The 24,837-nt window shown below is 32.4% G+C and overlaps 1 protein-coding gene across 2 annotated transcripts; it reads left to right on the top strand.

Annotated features, from left to right (window-relative positions):
* Positions 1 to 1,194: 1,194 nt before the first annotated feature.
* LOC114403687 (serine/threonine-protein kinase TIO-like) lies at positions 1,195 to 15,745 on the top strand. 2 transcript variants are annotated; one of them, XM_028366797.1, is made up of 22 exons: positions 1,195 to 1,401; positions 1,495 to 1,569; positions 2,112 to 2,204; positions 2,363 to 2,437; positions 2,546 to 2,638; positions 3,047 to 3,110; positions 3,231 to 3,315; positions 4,164 to 4,236; positions 4,329 to 4,397; positions 4,507 to 4,587; positions 4,696 to 4,780; positions 4,932 to 5,060; positions 5,481 to 5,619; positions 8,511 to 8,682; positions 10,004 to 10,102; positions 10,302 to 10,832; positions 11,021 to 12,178; positions 12,535 to 12,768; positions 13,383 to 13,526; positions 13,889 to 13,969; positions 14,377 to 14,565; positions 15,265 to 15,745. In XM_028366797.1, the coding sequence occupies exons 1-22, from the start codon at positions 1,312 to 1,314 to the stop codon at positions 15,508 to 15,510; spliced, it is 4,005 nt and encodes a 1,334-aa protein (XP_028222598.1). In that variant the 5' UTR covers positions 1,195 to 1,311; the 3' UTR covers positions 15,511 to 15,745. The 2 variants fall into 2 exon arrangements, with proteins under 2 accessions (XP_028222598.1, XP_028222597.1); XM_028366796.1 differs by having other exon boundaries at positions 4,911 to 5,060.
* The last annotated feature ends 9,092 nt before the right edge of the window (positions 15,746 to 24,837 follow it).

The following is a 24,837-nucleotide window of genomic DNA, read 5'->3' as shown; positions in this document are numbered from 1 at the left end:
GAAAACTTATAATAGCACACAACTACTCATAAAAAAACTTATAATTTTTTGACAACATTGTCAAATTTATTTTTAGAAAATAAAAAAATCATATTTCTTTGGTTCTTTCCTCAAATTGAAAGCATTAATTATTCAGAGATTAACATTGATTATGACATCAATTAAAAAAAATTATCTCATGTCACATCACTAAATTTGAGCCACATTAAGTAATTTCTTATTGATAAATGTTTTTTTTTTCAATTTGGTGGAAGGATCAAAATTATGGATTTTACAAAACTGGAGCACTAAATGTCTCTTTAGCTCAAAATAGGGACTAAAATTGCTGAATTTAAAAAATAGGAGGACTAAATATCTCTATTATAAAATAGAAGGACCAAAATTACAAATTTTTATAAATAAGGGGACCAAAATTACGCTTAAGCCTAAACAAAATTGTTCTATTTTTTGATCCTTTTTCCATTTTTATATAAATAAATAAAGAGTTAAATATGTTTCCATGTTTGTAAAGTTTGAAAATTATTAATTTTGTGTTTATAACATTTTTTGTATTAATTTGTTCCTTATAAAATTAAAACATATTTTTGGTTAATCTTTAGTGGTAACTTTATTTCACAATTCTTGGACATGACTAATAGACTAAAATACTTTCTCTCTTTACCTTTACAAGCACAAAATAAAACATATTTTTGTTCATCTTTCATGGTAACTATGCTAGATGGTTTTCATATGTGACCATTAGACTTAAGTACTTTTTCTCTCTATCTTTCCAAGTACATTTTGAAGACAACGAAATGAATCCATCATTGTTTCATCTTTTTTCTAATCTCATCGACAAGTGTGAAAAAATTACCTAGGATGTGATGAAAAATTATAATTTTTGGAGTTTTTCAATTGTCACAAATTGTTTAATTCATTTTGAAGTTTTTTAACTGTTACAAATTATTTAATTCATTTGTAATCATATTATATGTAAAAATCATCTATTAGCTAAGTCAGATTAACGTCTAATAAAATTACTACTGATGACAAACAAATATATATTTTATTTTTATAATGACTAAATTAATACATAAAAAATTATGAGGACGAAATTAATAATTTTTAAATTTCATAGGAATTAAAACATTTTTTACCCATAAATAAATAAATAACAAATATTCGAAAGGGTAGAGCGGGAATAGAAATTCGAAATTCTCACCTCTACTCTCTCTCAACGTTCGGTAACATTTTCAAATCTCTTTCTCCGTTCGGCAAAATTTTCAAATCAACTTCTTCTTCTCTCTCTCTCTCTGCAACTTCGATTCAAATATGGGCGTTGAGAACTACCACGTCATCGAGCTCGTCGGCGAGGGTTCCTTCGGGAAGGTATACAAGGGAAGGCGCAAGCACACGGGACAGGTACGCTACTCTCTTCCGATTAGGGTTTTTTTTTTCTCGTGAATCGCACTTTTCCGATTACTGTCTCACTTCTGATTTTATTCGATCTCTCAGACCGTCGCGATGAAGTTCATAATTAAGCACGGGAAGACCGAGAAGGATATTCACAATTTAAGACAAGAAATCGAGGTAATTCATTCCTTCATTCATTTCCTCACTGTTTTCACGCTCTTTGAAGCCGTGTTCGCTGATTGTTGTGGATTTCTAGTTGTTAGAAATTTTGAGAAGCGATGGATTCTGATTTTGAGTAGCTTGTTGTTGTTTGTGGCGTGGATTTCTATTTTTGTCACTAACGTCAAAAGTGTTTTGAGTTTGGAACAAGCATGTTGCCTGAGAGCTATGATAATCAGGAGTACGGAGTTAAGAAGCTTCTTGTTAATTGTTGCTGTTGTTGCTCTTCTTCTTCTTCTTCTTCTTCTTCTACACAGCTGTGGTTAAGTGATACTTAAGACTTGAGGAAACATTAGGAGAATTCAAAAATCATTAGAATTTTTTAAAATGATTTGTTTTAGTCCATTTACTTAATTGATGTATGTACCTGACTTTACCTAGTAGGATAAGATTTTTTTTTATTTATTATTGTTGCTGCTAATTATTATAATTATTAATTTATTAATTACTTATAAGTGTTTCTGCTGACTAGTGACATTTGAAATTCATAAATTTTGCAGATCTTAAGAAAGTTGAAGCATGGAAATATTATTCAAATGCTTGATTCCTTTGAAAGCCCGCAAGAATTTTGTGTTGTTACAGAATTTGCACAAGTAATCATCTGCATTTTCAGTTGACGGTTTGATTGATACTTGAAAGTTACCACTTACCCCTTAATTGGTGATCTAAGTATACTCAGCTATCTGATTGTGGAACAGGACACTGAATTATTAGAGATGCTGTTGAGCTGATTATATTTTTTATTTTGCAGGGTGAGCTATTTGAGATTCTTGAGGATGATAAGTGCCTTCCGGAAGAGCAAGTTCAAGCAATTGCAAAACAATTGGTATTTCCTCTTAAACATCTTTGCTCTGTTTTTCATAGCATTTAGATGAGGAGATATGAAGATTAATATTATTTTGGCAGAAGTTCATTTTTGGTTTGAATTATGCAGGTAAAAGCCTTACATTATTTGCATTCCAATCGGATCATCCATCGCGATATGAAGCCCCAAAATATTCTAATTGGTGCTGGATCTGTTGTCAAGGTTGATTTAACTGCTAGTTTGTTCACATGGTGAAACATACACTTAAACATTTTTGTCTTATAGCTTGTTGCAATAGAATTTTGCCACTAATCCACTTTCTAGTGTCATGGTTTACATTATACACTGAGTTAAAGCTTTGTTTTATTCAATAATCCAGTACACTTTTCCTAACACACTTCCCTCCAAGAAGGCACTTTGTGCACGTTTGGTTCAGTTTATAAGGGAAATAATTGTTTTTTTTCCCAGAACTTTCTTAGGAACCCCATAATAAGCTAATTCAAACCTGCATTGCATCATTTTTATCCTACTCACTGGTGATATGGTTTTCATTTCTATTTTCCTGCAATCAAGTGCATTTGACAATGGTCTAATGAGTGATGTTTTTCTTTTTTCATGAATATCTTATAGCTTTGTGATTTTGGGTTTGCACGTGCAATGTCCACAAATACAGTTGTTTTGCGATCTATAAAAGGTTTGGCTTATCAAAATTGATTTTGTTGCTTTTGGAATCTTAACTGTAGCAATGTAGCTGCTTGTACTTTGAGGATTTGTTCTACAGTCTGCATATACTTTGACATAGTATGTTTTACAGGCACTCCGTTGTACATGGCTCCAGAGCTTGTACGGGAACAACCATACAACCACACTGTAGATTTATGGTCTCTTGGTGTCATACTGTATGTTGAATCTCTCTATTTATCTTTTGTCTAGTAATGAACTTTATCTTCAGTGACATTGTGGTTGTGAATGATTGTTGCTCATTTAAATCTGGCCTCATGCCTAATGTCTTTATAATAAATCCCTTTACAAGATTTAAATTAGCTATTTATATTTTGCAGAATATATTCATGGATTATAAATACAATTGCCATATGGATGAATTATGAGTGTCAATTTAGGTTCTTTTATAATTGTATGAGGGTCCCCACACGAGCCTAAGTGTGAAAGGACATTTAGGGGAATGGAAGGGGATGTATATAATACCTGCCTTTTGTGTTTTACCAAGTTAAAAGAGAGAGATGGCTGCTATGAAGTTGTCCTTGGTGTTTTTTTTTTTCTTTTTTCTTTAACACTCTTACTTGGTTTCTCTTTTGAAAAATAACCACGAGAAAGTAACCAACACATTTGCCAAATTGTTCTTTCTGACTATGTAACAGAGCAGCACTTTTTTTTTTTTTTTTTAATTTGAGGATGAGGGCGATTTCTCATTTTTCTTTCTTCTCCTTTCTATTTGTCATATCCTTATTCCGTCTTTCGAATAGAACTTCTGGTTTCATTCAAGCAGCAGATACTTACCACAGCTTCTTGCTTGTAGTATTCAATGATTTCTTTCCCTTACCCATGTATAGTGTGAATATTCTGGACCTGTTGCACTTTCCAAAAGTGATCTGAATGATGACATTGTGTTACTAAATACTGATAGTTATGGTAGTGTGTTTTGTTGAACAACACTTTCTGACCCTCAGTTTGCTTTGCTAGTCATAAGTCACCTTAAGTTAAAGCCTATTTTTCATGCTTATAACAGGTATGAGTTATTTGTAGGCCAACCTCCATTCTACACAAATTCTGTGTATGCTCTCATCAGACACATTGTTAAGGTACATTTCTCAAACGCATTGCATGTTATGTAATCAATTGTGTTATGTGCTAGTACTGAAGCTTGGGCCTAATCACTAGTTTAATAATCCAGGATCCTGTTAAATATCCGGATCGCATGAGTCCAAATTTCAAAAGCTTTTTAAAGGGTTTGCTTAACAAGGTATCTCATTTGTGAATATTTACCCCTTTTTTATTGCTTCATTGCTATATTTTACTTTTGACAACAATGAGATTTTAAATGCTTTGGTTTCTAAATTTATTTCAAGCAGGCACCAGAAAGTCGACTAACTTGGCCGGCTCTTCTTGAACACCCATTTGTTAAAGAAAGCTATGATGAACTCGAGGCCAGGGTAGCTATATTAAACTGTTAGATTGTTCCTCAGTCTGCAAGATGCTCATTGGATTTGTAACTTGGTTGATTTCTTAGTGAATTTAATAAATTATGGATTGAACTTCAGGAATTGCGAGAGATAAATGGTTCACACATGCACAGTGATGCAGCACGGGTGGTTGAAGGAAAAACCATTCAAACTCTGACAACAGGTTCAGCTACTTTTAGTACTGCAAGATGATAGTACCTACCTTACTACTAGATATATTAATAAAGTACCATATCAATAAGCCTATATGTTTTATTTTCTTTCCCTTCATTGTAAAAATTTATTTGTCACAGGCAAAAACAATCACATGGCAGGTATGGAAGCGCATATTGCTTCACCGCCTCAGAGTGCAGTTCAGTTAAATAGTCCTATCTTAGATAGAGCCAATTCTTCAGTGCTTGATGAGTCCCCAGTATTTTCAAATCAAAATGTAGGAGAGTCAGGTAATTCTCTTGGCTTGGCATATATTCAAATCAACCCTTGTAACATACTGTGTAAACATAGAAACTTCTATAGTTGCTTTGTCTTGTTCCTTGTACTAGAAAAAAGAATGCAGGGGATACCTTTGTAAGATTTGCTTAGATAATTCCAAATAAATATCAGAGCAATGGCCTCCTGGAAATTTTCACACATTTTATGCAGAGTTGCAGACATTAATGAAGAATGAATGTATGCGTTAGTTTTGTTTGCATCCATTTAGGGAATTTAGTGAGTTGTTATTATTAGGTATGAAACTATGAACTTGGATTATAATTTTTATTCTATTAAATTTCTGAAACGAACAGTCAAATGTCTCCATTATTATTATTCTTTATTTACACGAATACCTGTAATATGAGATTGACGTAAATACTTCTGGGCAGGCTGCCAAAGATTGGACAGACTTGAAAATAACTCTCGCACAGTCAACAGTGCAAAACTAATTGGCCAAGACAATGAAGCATTGGGACATATTCTGCTACCACTGAAAAAATGGTCAAAAGGATCTCAAAATATTTGCAGGTAGATATGAATTGCAATATTGCATACTTAAAACTTTTATGTTGCATATTGAATCCTCGTGAATCTCATTAAATATTGAGTTGTTTTTAATATCTGGAGTTTACTGAATTTAACTTTTGTATAAGATTTTTTTCATTGTCATATGCAGAAGCAGAACATTTTTTTTGACTTGGAACGTAAAAATGTCATGGTTTTGTTATCATTCTAGAGCTTCATTTTCTTGATTTTTTGCTTAACGTATAATGTTTTGCTCATAGTTTTAAATTGGCTAAATAGCCACTTTCGTTCTCGTACTTTGCATTTGGTGGCAATTTAGTCCCTATACTTTGAAAATGATCAATTTAGTCTACAAAAGTGCAAATGTTGCGACTAATTTGTCCAACCGTTAAGTATCCATCATCTCCGTTAATGTTGAGGGCATATGAGGCATGTCGTTCTTGATGTGGCAAATCCACGTGTGTAGGGGATGTTCCACATTAGCGCACAATGTTTTGGACTAAATGTCAGTGTTTTTTTTTTTTTTTACTTTTTTTTTCTTTTCTATTTTTTTTTACCTCTACTTCTTAATCTATCCTGGATGACCTCCTCTCTTCTCCTTTGATTTCTCACAGACGATGGTTCCCCTTGCCATGTTTGATTGTGTTGCCACACTTCATTCCCCAAATCTTCTTTTTCTCTCTCTTTCTCCATTAATCATTCCTTCTTCATCACCTTCACCTTCTTTTTCTTTTCTATTTTTTTTTACCTCTACTTCTTAATCTATCCTGGATGACCTCCTCTCTTCTCCTTTGATTTCTCACAGACGATGGTTCCCTTTGCCATGTTTGATTGTGTTGCCACACTTCATTCCCCAAATCTTCTTTTTCTCTCTCTTTCTCCATTAATCATTCCTTCTTCATCACCTTCACCCTCCATCTCTTTGTTCCTCTTTTGAAACCCTTAAAATCCAAAACCCTTCAAAATTATAGTTATAATTTTAGATCCAATGGACAATTAAAACCCCAAAATTATAGTAACAAAATTTCACAAAATTGTACAGAGAAAAAAAAATCCAAAATAATGGATGGACAAAATAGATTCCCACATATACCGTTACCATGAATTGCAGAATCACAACGGATTAACAAAGAAAAGTCGTTTTCAACACAATCAACAACACTAATACAGATCTATACTGCTAGAATCAACACTATGAACATTGTGAGAGGGACGAGAATGATGAGCGGATAGGGTTCGCATTTGGGCTTGAGCGCAGCGAGGGTGTGCTGGTGTCGAGGCCGCTCCCAAGATCGATAGTGGAAAAGGCACCAACCTCAACAAAGATGCGGTGGTTGGCATCAAAGAGTAGGGCACAAAGATCTTGGTTTTGGCGGTGGCTACAATTTGGGAGCCATGGGGCGGTGGTTTGCGATGGGAGGAGAAAGAGAGGGAATAGTAAAATGGGAAATACGTCATTTAGTTCTCCATGTCGGCTTTTATTGTTCCTGTGCTGGTGATGATGTTGGCAGCGACCTTTCGCAGCAACATAATCTGTCATGGACCATTTTGTCATTTAGTTATATTTGTTGATGACTATTTTTTCGTTGCATAAAAACCTATTAGAACGAAATCAAGAAGAATAAACATCTTAATATATGCGTTAACTACGTAAATTTAAAAAATCAATGTTACGAAAATTCATTGACATTTTAGTCCAAAACATTGTGTGCTGATGTGGAATGTCTCCACATGTGGATTTGCCACGTCATCAACGACATGCCACATATGCACTCAACGTTAACGAGAACGGAAGATACTTGATGATTGGACTAATTTGTCACAACATTTGTACTTTTGTGGATTAAATTGATCATTTCCAAAGTATGAGGACCAAATTGTCACCGAATGCAAAGTACAAGGACCAAAGTGGCTATTTAACTTTTTAAATCTCACCACAAATATGCAACCTGCTTTCTCTCTCTCTCTAATTAAGTAAACCATGTGTTGTCTGTTTCACTTTTTTGATGGCCTGCTCTCCTAGGTCAGAGTGACTCTTTAGCAGTCATTGTATAAACTGTTCAATGTTGTGTTTTTCTTAAAACGAATTACTAGAAATAGCCTTAGTTTATGTGTTGGGTAATTATAATGTAACATTTCAGGACTTTTTCTTTCTTTCGTTTTTTTTTTTTTTAATTCATAGACTGCTAGATTGTAATGTGCTTGGCTCCTATCTTGTGCTGGCAGCACTTTGTTATGTCATATATGTATTCATAAGATCTCTCTTGTGTTCTTGCTTTGGGTTTTTTCTGCAGGTAATGTTCTTTTATAGTAAACGAGACAATGAGTTGTTGAAAGGTTTTATGTAATTTAGTTTTTCTATTTTGATAATTATCTTCTCTGTTGTAGTTTGATGTGAAGGATGTTATATCCTCCACTTTGCACAGCCATTGTCTCACAGGGAAGTTTTATTTTATTTCGTAAAACTAGAATAAACTAGTAAATGATGCAAATGTGCTAACTAATATTAGTATGATTCACTTGCAGAGTACTTCTGCATCACAAACCTTTTTAAGTTTGCGTTGTTTCTGACAAAATCATTGTTTTTTTACAAATTGCAATGCCAAAACAATAGTCTAGTGTTTTTTTGGCCTCTTCTCTTTGTGTAATTTTTTTCCTAAAAAACAGGAGGTTACCTTTAGTGTAGTGTTGTTCTATTTCTTTTTCCTCTACATAAAAGTAAAATGAATTGGATTAATGAGTGAGTTTTTATATAATTATTTAAAATTTAAGTCTCTTTTAGCATTTAAATTTCAATAAAATTGAATGAATGATTATTTTTTTTCTAGACCCTACCAAATCGTTTTTCTTAATTATTTATCTATGAAGTCTAATTGCGTGTTAGCAATGTGCAGTGATCAAGGTGTTCCTGAATCAAACCAGTCATTGAGGATTCTCTCAAACCTAGTTGCAGCTGGTGCTTTCAGTTCTAGTGGACTAATAGATGAACTAATACGAGAGCTCCTAGTGTTTACTGGATCTGTTATTGCCATGAAATCCTCCGAAGTTACTGACTTGATGGCAAAGGTACAGCACAAAGGCATTTGATGTGTTTCTTTCTTTCTTTCTTTCAGAATTATAAACTGCTGTATTTTTTTCTATATGACTGGTTAAACATGCATGGATAGTTTGATGTATGTTAGAATATCTGATAGTCTGTAAGGATATCTTAGAAGATTTTTTGGAATATAATATATTATTTAATCAATTAGTTTGATAGTCATCTAATTTAGGAAGCATTCTTAGTAATTGTTGAAGAAGCACTCTTAGTAGTTGTCTCTAATTTCTTATGTTTCTTAATTTGTTTCCTTATTTAATATTTTTAGAGCTAGTAGTCTTATTTTTTGTATTAGTGAGCTTGAGCTTGTACTAGAAAACAACAATGTAATCTGATTCTTTAGTAATTATTAGTATAACTTAGTGCCATAGATTTGTGCTTTATACACATCGTATCTATTCCATCTCTTACTATTTATGAAGCTATGACTCCCTTGTACTTCAGTCCATCCTAAGCCCCTAAATTTTTATCATGGTGTAAGAGTGGTTATGTTCACCTTGAGAGGGCTTTTCCTTTTAGCAATGTTGAGTTTCCATAATGTGAACTCTTTGTGAATCTCCTCCCAAAATATCATCCTTGAGATATTTTTAGGATTGTTTTTCTTTTAGTATGTATTGGGAAAATTGGGGTAGCACGTATTGTGGAAAAGATGAGAATCCTGCATTAGTTGATTTGGGCATGCAGGGAAAAAACTAGTATACTGTAGAAGCCCTAGTGTTTGAAAGCTACCTTAATTTTGGTCAGTGGTCACCCTTACCCTTATCTGAGTTGGTTGCTAGTGTCTTGGAGAGGGCTACCAATGGCTGCTGATCCGTCTGCTCTCAGGGGGTTTAGATCCCACATTGACTAGAAATATGACCAATGTAGTCTTTATATGTCTTGAGCAGTCTTCACTTTACAGTCTAGTTTTGTGGGGTCGAGTTGGGCCTTAAGCCCAAATTCTAGATCTTGCAATAGTTAGAGGTATAGGGAGAATAAGGAAAACTTTAGGCCCAACCATTAAAGTAGGATATATATTCAAATGGTTTGCCAATCGAGATGATTTATGACAGGACATTATGCCATTGCTTGATTGATGTAGCTGATTGCATTTGGTGAGAACGGATTTTATAGCACATTTATTTTTAACATGCATAAACCTCAGTACATGCATTAAACTTGATTCTCTTTGATTAATCAAGCATTAAACTGGGTTTGCCTATTTTTTTTTTGTGGATGGTTTTTGAAAATAATTGGCAATCTTTTTCTCTCGAGTAGCTAGTGAAACTTAATATGTTTTATTTTGTGCAGAGTTTCTCCATCACTAAAATTTTGCTCGATAATGGTGGAAGTTGCACTTCAAGCTCTTATCTAAGTCACTGGGTTGAATTTGTTGAGATCTATTCTCAGGTAACAATCTTCCTATCATGTAAATTCTCACTTGTAATGCATATTTATATTGAATGCTATCAAGTAATGGCTTTTTATCCATTTCTTCACTCTACCTATCATACACTATATACTAGTTTGTATAACTTCGATGCAAAAGCTCTTGATAATTGTGTATTTCTTATACGCTTTTGGTACTTAGTATTATATATTTTTTCAGGTTGTAACTTCAAATAATGATGCATCTGGAAGAGTTCTGTATGAATCTAGTGCTTGCATTACAGTCATGCTGTCTAGAGTTGCTCAGGTGCTTAGATCATCTCCTAAAATTTCAGGCCAAGAGAAACTGAATGAAACTGCTAACCGAATTTTAGAGCATGCAAAAACAACGGGTTTAGTAGACAATTTGTGTCTGTGTTTAGCCACTTCAGGATCGAGTCTTATTACAGGTTCTTCCAATATGCTACGGGCTGCTTCTGAAGCATGCAGAGCTGTCTGGTGTTTGATTAATGCACTGGATATACTTTTTATGAAGAAAAGTGCCATTCTGTTTCCCATTAATGCTTTACAGAGTCATTCTTTGCATAGGATGGAAGTTGTGCATCATGAGCAAGATCTCTTGGATAAAGCAGATTCAACTAAAGTTGTTGATGCAATGACCAGAGCATTCCTGAGATCTAAAGCTGTTCTGGTTGCTGTTTACTATTGTTTTCACCAACAACTTGAGTCTGCAATGAATTGTGGTCTTCAGGTAATTATGGTTTACCCCTTGCCCTTTTTCGATATTCCTTCTATGGCAACAAGTTTTATGCATGTTTTAGGTTGGATAGGTAAAGTAGATCAATCTGATATTCTTTGCTGTTTTCCTTACGAAGTTTTAGCACTTGTTATTATGACAGATTTGAAGGTGATTTAAATTGTTATATTCTGTTTTTTCAGCTTTTGTCAAGATGCTGTCTACATAACAGAATTGTTCCTGCTCTCCTTTGTGGTCTTCCCAGTTCCCTTCCCGTGACTACTGTTGTTAGTGGTGGTGGTGATGGAACTATTGTTTCAGAAGTTTTCACTGTCTTATCATTATGCAGTTCCCCTGCTAACAAAGACACACAAAGTGTAGAACCAAGTAATGCCAAGTGCAAATTAACAAATCCTTCTGCTCTGGTTCGTCATTCATGTCTCCTTGTTGCAGTAATTGCTCAGTGTTTGAAGTCATCTGGAAGAAATTCAGCAATTTTTATGCTCACTACCTCACCAAAGAAGCAGCTTGCTCGACTATCAGTGTTTGCTCACCAAATTTCTTCTGATGATAAAATAAAAGCCTCTATTGAGCCTCAAAGTGCATCAGCTATGTTGGCTCTGGCATCCATTCTATCCCTTGAATCAGGGGCTTTGGTTGAGTCTCCAATATCTGAAATTGCTTTGCCTTTAATTCCTCGAACTTCTAAACTAAGTGACCATCTTAAATTTTCATCTGGCAATGTAAATGAATCGGACCCTTGCAACATCAGTGGGAAGCTCTCATATTGGCAAGGGGTAAGAGATGGGTGTGTTGGTCTTTTAGATTCCAGACTCAAGTGGGGAGGACCATTAGCTGTTCAGCAGTTGTGTGCAAGTGGTACTCCTCTACTTCTTATGGGCCTATTAGGCAATGATGTTTTAAATGCTTCTCATGGAAATGACCATGTAAATGATAGAGTTGGATTGTCTCCTATTGGTGTTGTATGGACAATTTCATCATTATGTCATTGTCTTTCTGGTGGTGCTTTGACTTATCGTCAAATTTTGATTAGGAATGAACATATTAAACTCTTTTCCAACTTGATATGCGACGTTCATATCAATTTGGTAAAATGCTGGATCGGACCTGGTGGAGGGAGAGCAGGAGTCAGAGATCTAATAAATGCAGTGATAGATCTCTTAGCATTTCCTTTTGTTGCTCTGCAAAATGCACCTGGCTTGCCATCAGCCACTGCTTCTGTCAGCAGTGGGTTTCTTCTTAATATTGGCTCTCCTGGTCAGAGAGTATGCATGGAAGATAAGGGTATAGTTAAGGCAATCGAAGAAGACATAGGAAAATATATTAAGATTCTTGTAGAGGTAAATTTTTTATTGTATCATTTTGGCAACTTTTATTGGAGATTGGGAAGCTTCAAGCAAATATCATTGTATCATGTGATAATGAGATATCGTTGCATCATGTGATAATAAGATGCCACTGCATGCCAATTCATTTTCCTTATCAAGCAGTGGCTGATGATGATTAAGTCACTGCTAGTCTACTCTGCTCCATCAATTATTGCTTCTGTGCAGACAATTCTTTTGTTGGTTTTACTTTATTAACTGTTCTATTAGTGCCTATATTTATATTTTTCACTTGATTACCTGTTGACTTACTATGTTTTTAACTTTATTGCTCAAAATAATATCCTTATTAATTGGTTTGGACTTTTCAGGTGGGTGTGCCTGGTATTATCCTTCGATGCCTAGATCATATGGATTTGAATGATTTGGGCAGGCCTGTTGCTTTTCTGGCTAAAATGGTATGCCACCGACCTTTAGCAATCCAACTTGTTAGTAAAGGTCTTCTGGATCCAAATAAGATGAGAAAGTTGTTTGACTGTTCGGCCCCAAAAGAGGTCACACTGGATGCTCTTATGATTATTTCTGATCTTGCTCGCATGGACAAGGTTAGTTTTCATTCTTCATCAAATGATTTTATGTGAATGCAAATATCAAAGTTGGTCAGTTATTAACTTTATTATTTCTGTTCAGTTTAGAAAGGGTGGTGGATACACATAAAAGAAAGTGATAGATGGTGGAGATATTGCATGCCATGCACAATCTTATTTACTGCATGTATTTTTGTGTTAAAAAAATAAAGAGAATCCTTATTTTGCTTATTTGGTATTCCATAGATGTTGCCATTCTCAATTTAATCCTCTTAGGATATATGTAGTTTTTATGAATTCATTGAAATTTTAGACTTTCTAGAGCCTAATGGCTTCATTTGATCCTTATAGCCCAACCAATCTTGGGCGATGAGGCTTTGTTAACCGGTATTTGTTTTAGCAATGTCAAAATGTCACTTTGATTTCTGTTGATTGTAGTTTTACTTTGAACAAATATATATTTGTGGTTTCTGGTCACCCATTCATAGGACAGCTTGAATTATGTTTTTATTTTGGGCAATTTTTGTTGTTGTTGTTGGTGAATGGACACAATTAAGTTCTGTGTATTTACATTTCGGATATTCCTTGATGATAGTTCTGAAAATCATTACTATCTGTTTTATTGTGTTCAGGGATTTTATGAGTACATTAAAGGTGCTTCTGTTTTGGAGTTCTTGAAAGATTTTCTTTTGCACGAGGATCCCAATATGCGTGCCAAAGCTTGCAGTGCTCTTGGAAACATGTGTCGTCATAGCGCCTATTTTTATAGTTCACTTGTAAGTATTATAAGTAATGCTATTTATCGCTAGAGTACTTTATAAACATAACGGAAATTAAAAGGAAGAAACAATGATATTTTTGTTTGATGAAAGCTACTTCCTTTTTCATGATTTACCCTACATCAGCCCTTTTTTCATCCAGTTAATATTTTTTGGTTTGCTGTTAAGCAATTATTTCTTTTTCAAGTCCTAGATATATACAATTTTGTAAACTAGATTTATACTGCGGCTGCTATCTGTAAGGAAAAATAACTGTTCCTTTCTAGATGACAGAGCACACATTACATTAAGGTTTCTGACACTCTGCTTTCTGCTGTTCTCCTATTTTGAATTCTCTTATTTACAATTGGGATTTCCAGGCAAGACATCAAATTGTTGGTATCCTTATTGAAAGATGTTCTGATCCAGACAAACGAACACGGAAATTTGCTTGTTTTGCTGTAAGTTTTATCCATCCTACTACTGAAGCCAAAACTTGATATTGAACATGTTATTCATATTTATTTCTTAATACAATGATTTATTTATTTATTTAGGTTTTAGAAGATTGTTGTGGTATATGATTTCCCAAAGATATGGATGTGAACATAAAATAAAAATGCAGTCTACTAGTTATTATTGTTACTGCATTTGATGAATTTTTGCAATAAATTATTTGTATTTAATGTTTCACTTGGCAAATACTTTACTTTTTAATTGTCAAATTTACAGAGATGTGTCTAGCACAAATTTATCCTTCTCGTTTTTAGAACTGATGTCATGCTTATGCTTTTTCATACCCTATATATGCCACATTTTCTTCTTTGTTCACCTCTCTTTTAATCTGCTGTACCATACTTGAACTCAGATTGGAAACGCGGCCTACCACAATGACTTGTTGTATGAAGAGCTGAGGAAATCTATTCCTCAATTGGCAAATTTGTTACAAATGGCAGAGGAAGACAAGACTAAGGCAAATGCAGCAGGTGCACTTAGCAATCTGGTTCGCAACTCTGACAAGCTTTGTGAAGACATTGTGTCTAACGGAGCGGTTCAGGTTAGTGCATACTGCATTTTTTAAATATTGTGAAAATTTCTATTTATGCAGCCAAGTCAAATTTGCTTTAGTGTTTTGCATAAAGTACACCAGTTTTGTTGTTTGAGTTTAAATTGCTCACATAAACTTCATTTTTTATAAGTGTTTTAATAAATTGTGAAAAGCTTGAATAGTTTTAAAGTGAAAAATATTTGTAAAAATAGAAATTAATAACTTAATTCAAATAATAAAAATATACTTTAAATAATTTACTTATATGTAAACTTTTGATTTTCCCTTTAATGTTTTTTTGGGAAGATGAAAGTTAATCATGGCCATATTCTCATTCACAAAAAAACAAAACAAAATAAAAAAGAATGGATACATCCTGATAATGAATCATACACCTGAGCAAAAATGTACAAGGAAGCAGAATACCATTAGTTGGACATAACTAATACCGTTAACGATTAGTTCTTGGTATATGGTGTTTTTAGTTTGTTGAATAGAATAACAGTAGCTATGGTGCTAATGTTAACGATTAGTTCTTGTTATTTCTAATAAATTTCAACCAATGAGAGAGGTGGATTCAAAAGAGCCTGTTAAAGTTTCTCCAACAAATTATTATAAATTTTTATGGTACCTGTGATTACTTACTTTAACTGCTAGCTATGATTGTAACTAATTTTCTCTATGCCTTGGGATTATTCTCCCTTGCAGTCTCTGCTGAAACTAATTTCCGATTGTGCGGTATCAGCGCTCAATCCAAGCAGAAATGATTCAGGAAATGAATCTCCTCTAAAGATAGCTCTCTTTTCCCTAGCAAAGATGTGTGCACATCCACTCTGCAGACAGTTCATCCGTTCATCACCATTGTTCCCTGTGATTGGAAGGCTTCAGCAGTCTCCAGAATCATCCATTGCCAAATATGCCTCCGCGATCATTAGCAAAGTTGCTGAACCTTGACATTTTATAAGTCTACTTCAAAGTTGTGCCACTGTTTTCATGACTTCCACTGAAGTCTTATTGTCTTTCTACATTGCTTCTTGAATTGTAAGGACATTGTATCACTGCAAATAAGTGATTTTGTCATAACAGAAAAAAGTCATCTTTAGTATGTGAGATGAAACGTTTAATATGTAAAATATGTCTAATATGTAAAATATGTCCATGTTAGTATATTGTAATGTTTTTTTTCCAACTGCTTAGTTTGCAAAATCAAATCTGTGACTTTCAAGTTATTAGTACAACATTCTAATCAATTGAATTCATAGGTCAATTATATTATAAAATAAATAATGTTGTTATACATAAAATTAAAATTTTTAATGTATATTTAATGTGTATGTAAATTTAAATAATAAATTTTGTAAAAATTAATTTTGATATAACTCATGAATTATTTAATCCGTATATTTTTTTATAAATAAAAAATATTTACTATTAAAAAAATTAATATATTAATAAACTAAAACATTTTTGAAAAAAAAACAAAAAAAATGCTTACGGATTATGTGATTTGTATGAGTTATACGAATTAATTCATACGGATTATTGTTGGATTAAGTGACCTTAAAATAATTAAGAAGGAGATTGAATTAATTATTCCTAAACTTTTATTAATTAAAAATTTACTCTTCTAAGACTTTTACTATGTTGTTAAGTAAATGAAGAATAAAAAAGAAACTTAATCAAAAGTAAAAGCGAGAATTAAAGTACACAGTGGAAATTAAAAGAGTAGGGAAGAAGGAGACAAACACACAAGAGTTTTATACTGGTTCGACAACAACCCGTGCCTACATCCAGTCCCCAAGCGACCTGCGATCCTTGAGATTTCTTTTCAACCTTGTAAAAATCCTTTTACAAGCAAAGATCCACAAGGGATGTACCCTCCCTTATTCTCTTTGAACAACCTAGTGGATGTACCCTTCACTAGAACTGATCCACAAGAGATGTACCCTCTCTTGTTCTTAGTCAACAATCCAAGTAGATGTACCCTCTACTTGTATCACAAATGATGTACCCTCTAATGTGTTAAGACAAAGTTCTCAGGCAGTTAAACCTTTGAAACTTTGTGAATGGGGATACAAAAGAATTATCAAGCGGTTAGTCCTTTGAAATCTTTTGTATATGGGAAATAGAAGAATAAAAAGAATTCTCATACTGTGTCGTTTTGAATTCTTTGACAAGGGAGAAGGGAGACACAAAAGAATTCAGGCGGTTAGTTCTTCGCTCTTTTGGAAAGGAGAGAAGAGAGACACAAAAAGAATTCAGGCAGTTAGTCCTTGGCGAATTCTTTTTGGCAAAGGGAGAAGGGAATGAAAAAGATGAATAGTAGTTTTCAAGGTTTGAAAAACCAGAAAACTTTGGAATGCTTTTGGCAAAGGAAGAAGAAGAAGAAGTTCAAAGAGATTCAGAAATCAATTGACAAAAGTTTGTTGTCTAAAGAATGAATTGAAAAGATTCTTGAAATGCAAATCAAAGTCTTGCTTTTATAGACTCTTCATGTCTGATCAAGAGAACCATTAGAAGAGTTATAAACTTTAAAAAACTTAAAAACCATTTGGAAAAGTTACAACTTTTAGAAAAACTTGAAAACTATTGGAAGAGTTACATCTTTTGATTTTGTTCAGAAACTATCACTAGTAATCGATTACCAAATCAGTGTAATCAATTACTCAAAGTTTTTTTGTGAAAGGATGCGACTCTTCACATTTGAATTTGAATTTCAACGTTCAAACACACTGGTAATCGATTACCAAATCATTGTAATCGATTACAACATTTTGAAATCAATTGGAATGTTGTAAATTCAGTTGAAAGCTTTTTGAAAACCATTTTGCTACTGGTAATCGATTACAATAATCTGGTAATCGATTACCAGAGAGTAAAAACTTTGGTAAAAGGTTTTGAGAAAAATTCATGCGCTACTCAGTTTTTGAAAAAACTTTTTAATACTTATCTTGATTGAATGTTCTCTTGATTCTTGAGTCTTGAATCTTGATCTTGATTCTTGAAACTTGAATCTTGAAACTTGATTCTTGATTCTTGAAATCAAATTTCCTTTTGAACCTTGAAGTGTTCTTGATTCAATCTTGAACTCATTCTTTGATTCTTGAAGTCATCATCTTTGTTAACATGAAGTGTTCTTGACTTTTGAGCTTTTTGTCATTATCTTTGTTATCATCAAAATTCTTTGAATCAATCTTGATTCATCATGAAACTTGCTTCTACAGTTATGTTCGTATAGTTAATTCGTATGACTCATACGGATCACATAATCCGTATGAGTTATCACGTAATCTGTATGAGTTAACTCATACGGATTACGTGACCCATAAGTGTTTTTTAATTTTTTTTCAAAAATATGTTTTTTTTAAAATTTATTAATAAATTAATTTTTTTAAATAGTAAATATTTATAAAAAATATACAGATTAAATAATTCATATAAGTTATATAAAAAATAATTATCACAAAATTTATTATCTAAATTTAAATGCGTATTGAATATACATTAGAAATTTTAGTGTTATGTATGATATATCATAATTGACTTATTAGCTCGATTGGTTAAAGTGTTATGCTAATAACCTGAAAGTCACAAGTATGATTCTTGGGTTTCATACATCCGTGAGCCTTATACTAATTTGTATGTTGCGTAGTAGTGGCCACTTATAAACCCACCTGTTTAAGTCTACTGCAAAATCTGCAACTGACAAAACCTACAATTTAGATTATTTATGACAAAACTATCTGAAAAGTTAATTGAAAGTTATAAAATTAGCTAAAAATAAAAAAACAAATTAGTAATTAAAAGTTGAAAAGTTATCATATTGAATTATAATAGTTGGGTAAAATTTCATAAATGAACATATTTATGTAATGTTTTTATACACATTTTAATTTGATTGTCCAGATAAAAATATATTTTGTAGTATTTATAATTTTAATATTAAATTAATTTTAAATAATAGTATTTTTTTATTTATAAACTTATTATATATCACCCCTATCAATATAATATATAATACTTAAAAATGAATAAGTTTGATGTTAGCGTTTTACAAAAACACTATTTTAAGGATAAAAAAGAAATAAATATAAAAAGTTAGACGTTAGTATTTTAAGAAATATTATTTTAAGTAGTGTCTCACAAAATATTAAAAACTAAAAATAAAAATTTATTTATCAAAATCAAATAAGTTTTTAAAGTGTATTGTTTTGACCGTGGATTAAAGGGATTGGCCTGCATAAAAAGATATAAACATAACAAAATATTAAATTTAAAAATCTGAAATTTTAAACAATTGTTTTAAAAAATCAAATATAAAAGTAACTAAAAATAAAATTAACACCTGTGTTATCATTTTATACAATTGAAATGGAGGGAGAGTGATATTTTATGCAATTGAAATGGAGGAAGAATGGCATACAATCTTTTTTAATTTTATTTTTACTAAACTAAACCACTGAAATTATTATTTTTAAATTAAGGTATTAAAAGCATGCGGAGTTGGTGGTCAAGTTTGTTTAACCTGGGGCAGCCTGTGGGAGCAAACCCAAATGTTGGACTCTAATTCTTTTGATTGATAATAATATATATGGATAAAATTCGTTATTCATAAGTAAAAAAAAAAAACAATGAACCTTAAATTTATTTAAATTTCTACATAAGAAATGTTTATGATTTATTTTATTTTTCAACCAATGATTTGTTTTTATTTTTATAGATCTTTAATACTTAGTTTTTCTTTCCAACGATTAATTTTAAACAAAATATTTTAATACTATTCAATCTTAAATAATCATAATAATAATTTCATTAATATTTTATTGAAAACATGAATCATAGTTAAGAAATTCGGTCTGATTGGGACCCAGTGTCATAACCGGGCCGATTTGGTTATTGGACCGGTCGTGCATCTAGCCCGGTATGACCTGGTAAGACCCGACTGGTTTTGTACAAACTTGGTGATCCAGCTGGTTTTTAAAATCCGTATTGGGTTTTCACGTAAAAAAAATCGTCAAAACGACGCCTTTTAGAGAAAACCTAAAAAACTTCATCCTTCTCTCGACCCTTCTCTGGTTTCTCTTCCCTAGTTGTAGTTGCAAGAAACCCCAACTAGAAGCTTATCTAACGACATCTATTTTTTTTTTGTCAAACAAGGTTAGTTGCACAACTAGTTTTGCTTTTGCTTTTCCACAGTTTCACGATTCTGACATTTCTCGATATATATAATTTTCTCTTTGAGAGTTCTACGGTTTCTCCGTATTGGGTCTTCGACTATTCTCTCTTTGCATTTAAAGAGGTTTTTGGACTTGCCCCATCACGCCTTTGTGGTTTATGTATTAAATTTGAATGTTAAGTTGCTTTTGTGAAGTATTTAAATTGACTACTACTTTTCCTTAGTGGATATAGCACCTTCTTAATTCTATATCCAACAAGCATAAGTAGTGAAGTTGGTTTGATATACATTGCCTTACTATTCACTAAAGTAAAAACAATTTGAATAACAAATATCTACCTCCTATTTCAATGCTTCAAGTTGTGCTTTATGTTGGACAAGTGACCTCAATAACTTAAGACGGGGGGGTTGAATTAAGTTTCAAAATTTTTTCTACTAACAAATTTTAACCCCCTTTTAAATGACATATGATAGGCTCAGAATACAGAAGAAGAATAAATAATCAATTTAATAATATTGTTTTAACTGTGCAAGGCAAAGTAAACTATAATAAAATAACTGAGATAAGGGAAGAGAGAAATGCAAACTCATTTTATCCTGGTTCGGCCACTTCTAGTGCCTATGTCCAGTCCTCAAGCAATCCACTTAAGATTTTCCACTATCTTTGTAAACTCTTTACAACTTCTAAACACACCTTGGTATTCCTCTCCCTTATGTTCAGGATTCTCATAAGTCAAGAGACAAACAATCTCTTGATCACAACAATATTTTTAGAATGTACAAAAAAAATTTCTCTCTTTTAGAGATGATAATACAAATTGAAGATCTTAGAAGAATACTCAATTGATTTGCAAGTGTTTGACCAATAGTTGTTTAGAGATCATTTGACAATTAAGTTCTGTTTTTAAAATCTCTATTACTTTTCAAAGTCAAACACACACATATATATAGACCCATTGTGTCTTTTCAAAATGGTTTGAAGAGACGTGTCTTTTCAAAAAGCTTTTTTGAAGTTTTCTCATTGGTAATCGATTACACAGTTATATTTATGAAGAGTCGTGACTTTTCAAAGGTTTTTCGAAATCTCTTCACTGGTAATCGATTACATAGATCAAAATTCAAACAGTTTTGTGTTGTTAATCAAAAATATCTTCACAAACTCTCTGGTAATCGATTACACAGTCTGGTAATCGATTACCAAAATATCTTTTTGAACCGGTTTAGCCTTTGATAAAAAAAGTGTTTGATACTAAAGATATTGAGGCCAAACTAAAGCAATCAAATTGAGATTCTTTAAACAAATTTATTAAGTTCTTATCTTAGATTTACTTGATCTTGTTCTTTTGACTTGATTCAATCCATGCTCATCAAGTAACCTTTTTGGCATCATCAAAACCTGCATGATATACATTGACACGTTATACATTTAAATTGATACTTGGACACATAATATATAAAAGAATTTTTCCCTTACAAGCTTCCTATTTCATTTGTATCTTACTGTTATTTGAAACAATGTGAAGATCTTAACAGCTGGAGGGTTTTTTTTAGAATTCAGTTTTGGGTTATGGCTAGATGCTTGCAAATATTAGATATTTAGAATTATCTAATATCAGTAGCATGAGTTTTCTTTTTTAGCATTCAATTTTGTTTTTTTAGCATTTAGTTTTAGGTTTTTTTTAGCATTCACTTTTGGGTTAAGTCTCTGTTTAGCATTCATTTTTTTAGCATTCATTTTTCAATATAATTAGTATTGGATTTTTAGAATTATCTCACCGTTGTTTGAACTTTGAAATGATTTTAACGTCATTTTTTTGTCAATTGTTGGACCTCTTCACCAATTGTAGAGTGGCCTTTCTTATTTGCATCTTGCAAACATAAGAACCTGAAATTGGATACAAGATCTTAAATGTCTTTGAAATATTAAAAGCCTAGCTTATTAGATACTGCCATAAGAACCTGAAATTGGATACAAGATCTTAAATGTCTTTGAAATATTAAAAGCCTAGCTTATTAGATACTGCCATGATTGTGAAGCTCTAAAGTTTTAAATTTTAAACTCTTCCAAGTTTATTACACTAGGACATTCAGGGACTTAATCACTTCTAAACTCATTTTTTTGGTTAATTAGCTACTTAGATAACTACATTTTCTTTTGCAGCTATTATGCAAACATCGAAGGGTAAGAGTAAAACAGGGTGTCCTTGGCCAAGAAGTGGTACATAATTTTCATTTGACATATGTATCAATAAGCTACTTAGGTTTTTAAGTATACTTTGGTATCATCACTATCATGTTAATAATCACCACCAAAATATACTGAAAGGAATGCCTTCCTAACACAGTTTAAACTTTAAACAATACAAAGATTAATATGGGAAGAGAAGAATGTATCATATCATCTTCTTTTTGTATTATGGATATTCGGTACTTTTCTTTATAGAAGCTTGAGGTTGGGTTAATTTTATGATAATAGGCTTCCACAAAACAGGTTGGCGCAACAATTTTTTGTATATGTGAATATAATGCATCTGGTAGTTGGTCAAGATAATGTTAAAAAATATGCATTATGAGATTTTTAAATCATGATATATTGGGTGCTTTTACCTAGAGTTGAATATTTGTATTCTCTATTAAAAATCTACTTTTTTTCTTTGAATATCATATATGATGATGTGATCACTAACTAATGCTTCATATGCTTCTAAAACTGCTGAAATATTGTTTAAGCTTTTCAAGGAGATGGTTCTATATGTTGAAGCAGAAAATGTTGTTCACATTGTGACTGATAATGCTGCAAATTATGTTGCTGCTGGTAGGTTATTGGAAAAAGAGTTTCCAAAAATATATTGGTCTCCTTGTGCTGTTCACTACATGAATTTGATGTTGCAAGACTTTGGAAAATTTGAGGAAGTAAGTGAGATTGTTTCACATGCCTAAAAAATAACTAAGTACATATATATTAATTGTTATGCATTATTCTTAATGAGAAAACATACAAGTGGAAGAGATATACTCCGTCCAGCTCCAACTCGATTTGCAACTAATTTCATTGCCTTGCAAAGCATATTGGCCCAAAAGGATGCCTTAAGGGCCATGGTGACATCTAGCGACTGGATAGGCTCAACTTATGCCAAAGACTCCAAGGCTAAAAAATTTGTGGAGCAAATCTTGGACTCTAGTTTTTGGAAATCGTGTGCTGATATTGTGAAGCTTACGGAGCCATTAGTTCGTGCGTTACTTATTGCTGATAGTGAAGACAAACTCGCCATGGGTTTTCTTTACCAAGCTATGTATAAGGCCAGGGAGGAGATGGTTAGGAGTTTTAAGAGAAATAAGAGGAAAGTGGAGCCTTATTTGGAGGTCATTGATAGGCGTTGGGATTCACAGCTTCAAAAAAATCTACATGTAGCTGGTTATTGGTTAAATCCGACTTGTAGATTCAATGCTGAAGAATTTGAGAAGCATAGGAACACACAATCTGACATTTTGGAACTCATTGACAGGTACACACATGAAGATCTTGAGTTGCAAGATGAATTAAATGAAGGCATGAGAATATATAAAAATTCTGAAGGAGATTTTGCTAGACGAGTTGCAATACATGAACGGAACACAGTCATGCTAGGTAAATTTAGTGTTTGATACTCTGATAACATTATTGATTTGTGATTTATTTCAGTGAGTCATAATATATTCATTGCATTTGATTTATTTCTTTATATGTTTTATTTTAGATCAATGGTGAGATTGTTATGGATGTAGTGCTCCACAATTGCAAAATTTGGCTATTCGTGTTTTAAGCCAAACTTGTAGTGCTTCGGGTCGTTAAAGAAATTGGAGTATATTTGAACACATCCATTCAAAAAGAAGAAATAGGCTAGAACATCAAAAGTTTAATGGTCTTGTTTATGTTCGTTATAACTTGAGGTTACAACAAAAGTATTATTATATTAATTATACTTTGATTGTTTACCTATTTTACCTGGATTTTTTTAATTGTTGATATATGAACATTTTGATCAATTTAGGAATCAACTAAGACAATAAAATTATGACTCAATTAATTTGGAAACCCTTGATGACCATTCTAATTGGGTGTTGGAGGAGTCACCGCCATTCTTAACTCGTGAAGAGGTGGATGCTTTACGTAATGATCTTGCAAACATGTCCATTCAATCAACTTTAGATGATATTGATATGTTTCTTAATAACATTAGTATTTATTAGGTATCACTTATGTACTTATGTTAATTGCTAATTTGAATCTATAATGATATTTCCATAGATAAATTAAATCTAGATGAATATGAGGATGATGATGTGCCACAACCACCAGACAACACCATGGAAGATGTTAATCCAAATGAAATCAATATTGGTGAAGAGTCGCATTCTTTTGATGAAGAGGGATTACCTGAAGTTGACGCAACATTGGCTCCTTGGATGTAAATTATGGATGTTATCATGTTGATGCTATTTTTGTTTTTATTTCAAAACTTATCATGGACTTGCTTAATTGTCTTATTGAATTAGAACTCGTGTTATCAACTTTAATACTTCAATAGTTATTTTGGATTTAGGAGTATGAATGGACTTAATCAAATAATGTTAGTTATACACTTATATATAATAAATACATATATAATTTTGATTTTCTTAATATATATCGGGCCAATTACTGATCCACTGGTTGAACCACTGACCCACTATCTCGACCAGATCAATGACCGAGCCGAGTTTCACAACTTTGACATGAATAAATATAATTTCAAGATTAAAAACAGGAAGTGAATTTAACAATAGATAAACTTATCCAATAAGTATAATTTATTTGGTAACACATGTTGTAGAATAAAACAATTTTAACTCTTGATTAAATTTTGGACTGAGAATTAATCTTATAGTTGGACTGAAACTTGAAAGGATTCCTCATAATCCCATTAGAAATAAAAATTCATAATTATAATTATGATAGTTAAAAAAAACAGAGATACCAATTGAATACATCAATTACAAAATATTCGGTGTGGGCTATCTGCCTCACACCTAAGTTCAGAAAAAAAAAATCAATTACAAAAATATTCAATGATAAAACATACAAT

Source organism: Glycine soja, chromosome 20 (assembly GCF_004193775.1).
Source record: "Glycine soja cultivar W05 chromosome 20, ASM419377v2, whole genome shotgun sequence".
NCBI lineage: Eukaryota > Viridiplantae > Streptophyta > Magnoliopsida > Fabales > Fabaceae > Glycine > Glycine soja.
The sequence above is the reverse complement of the archived record's forward strand: the minus strand, read 5'-3'. Positions and strand labels throughout refer to the sequence as shown.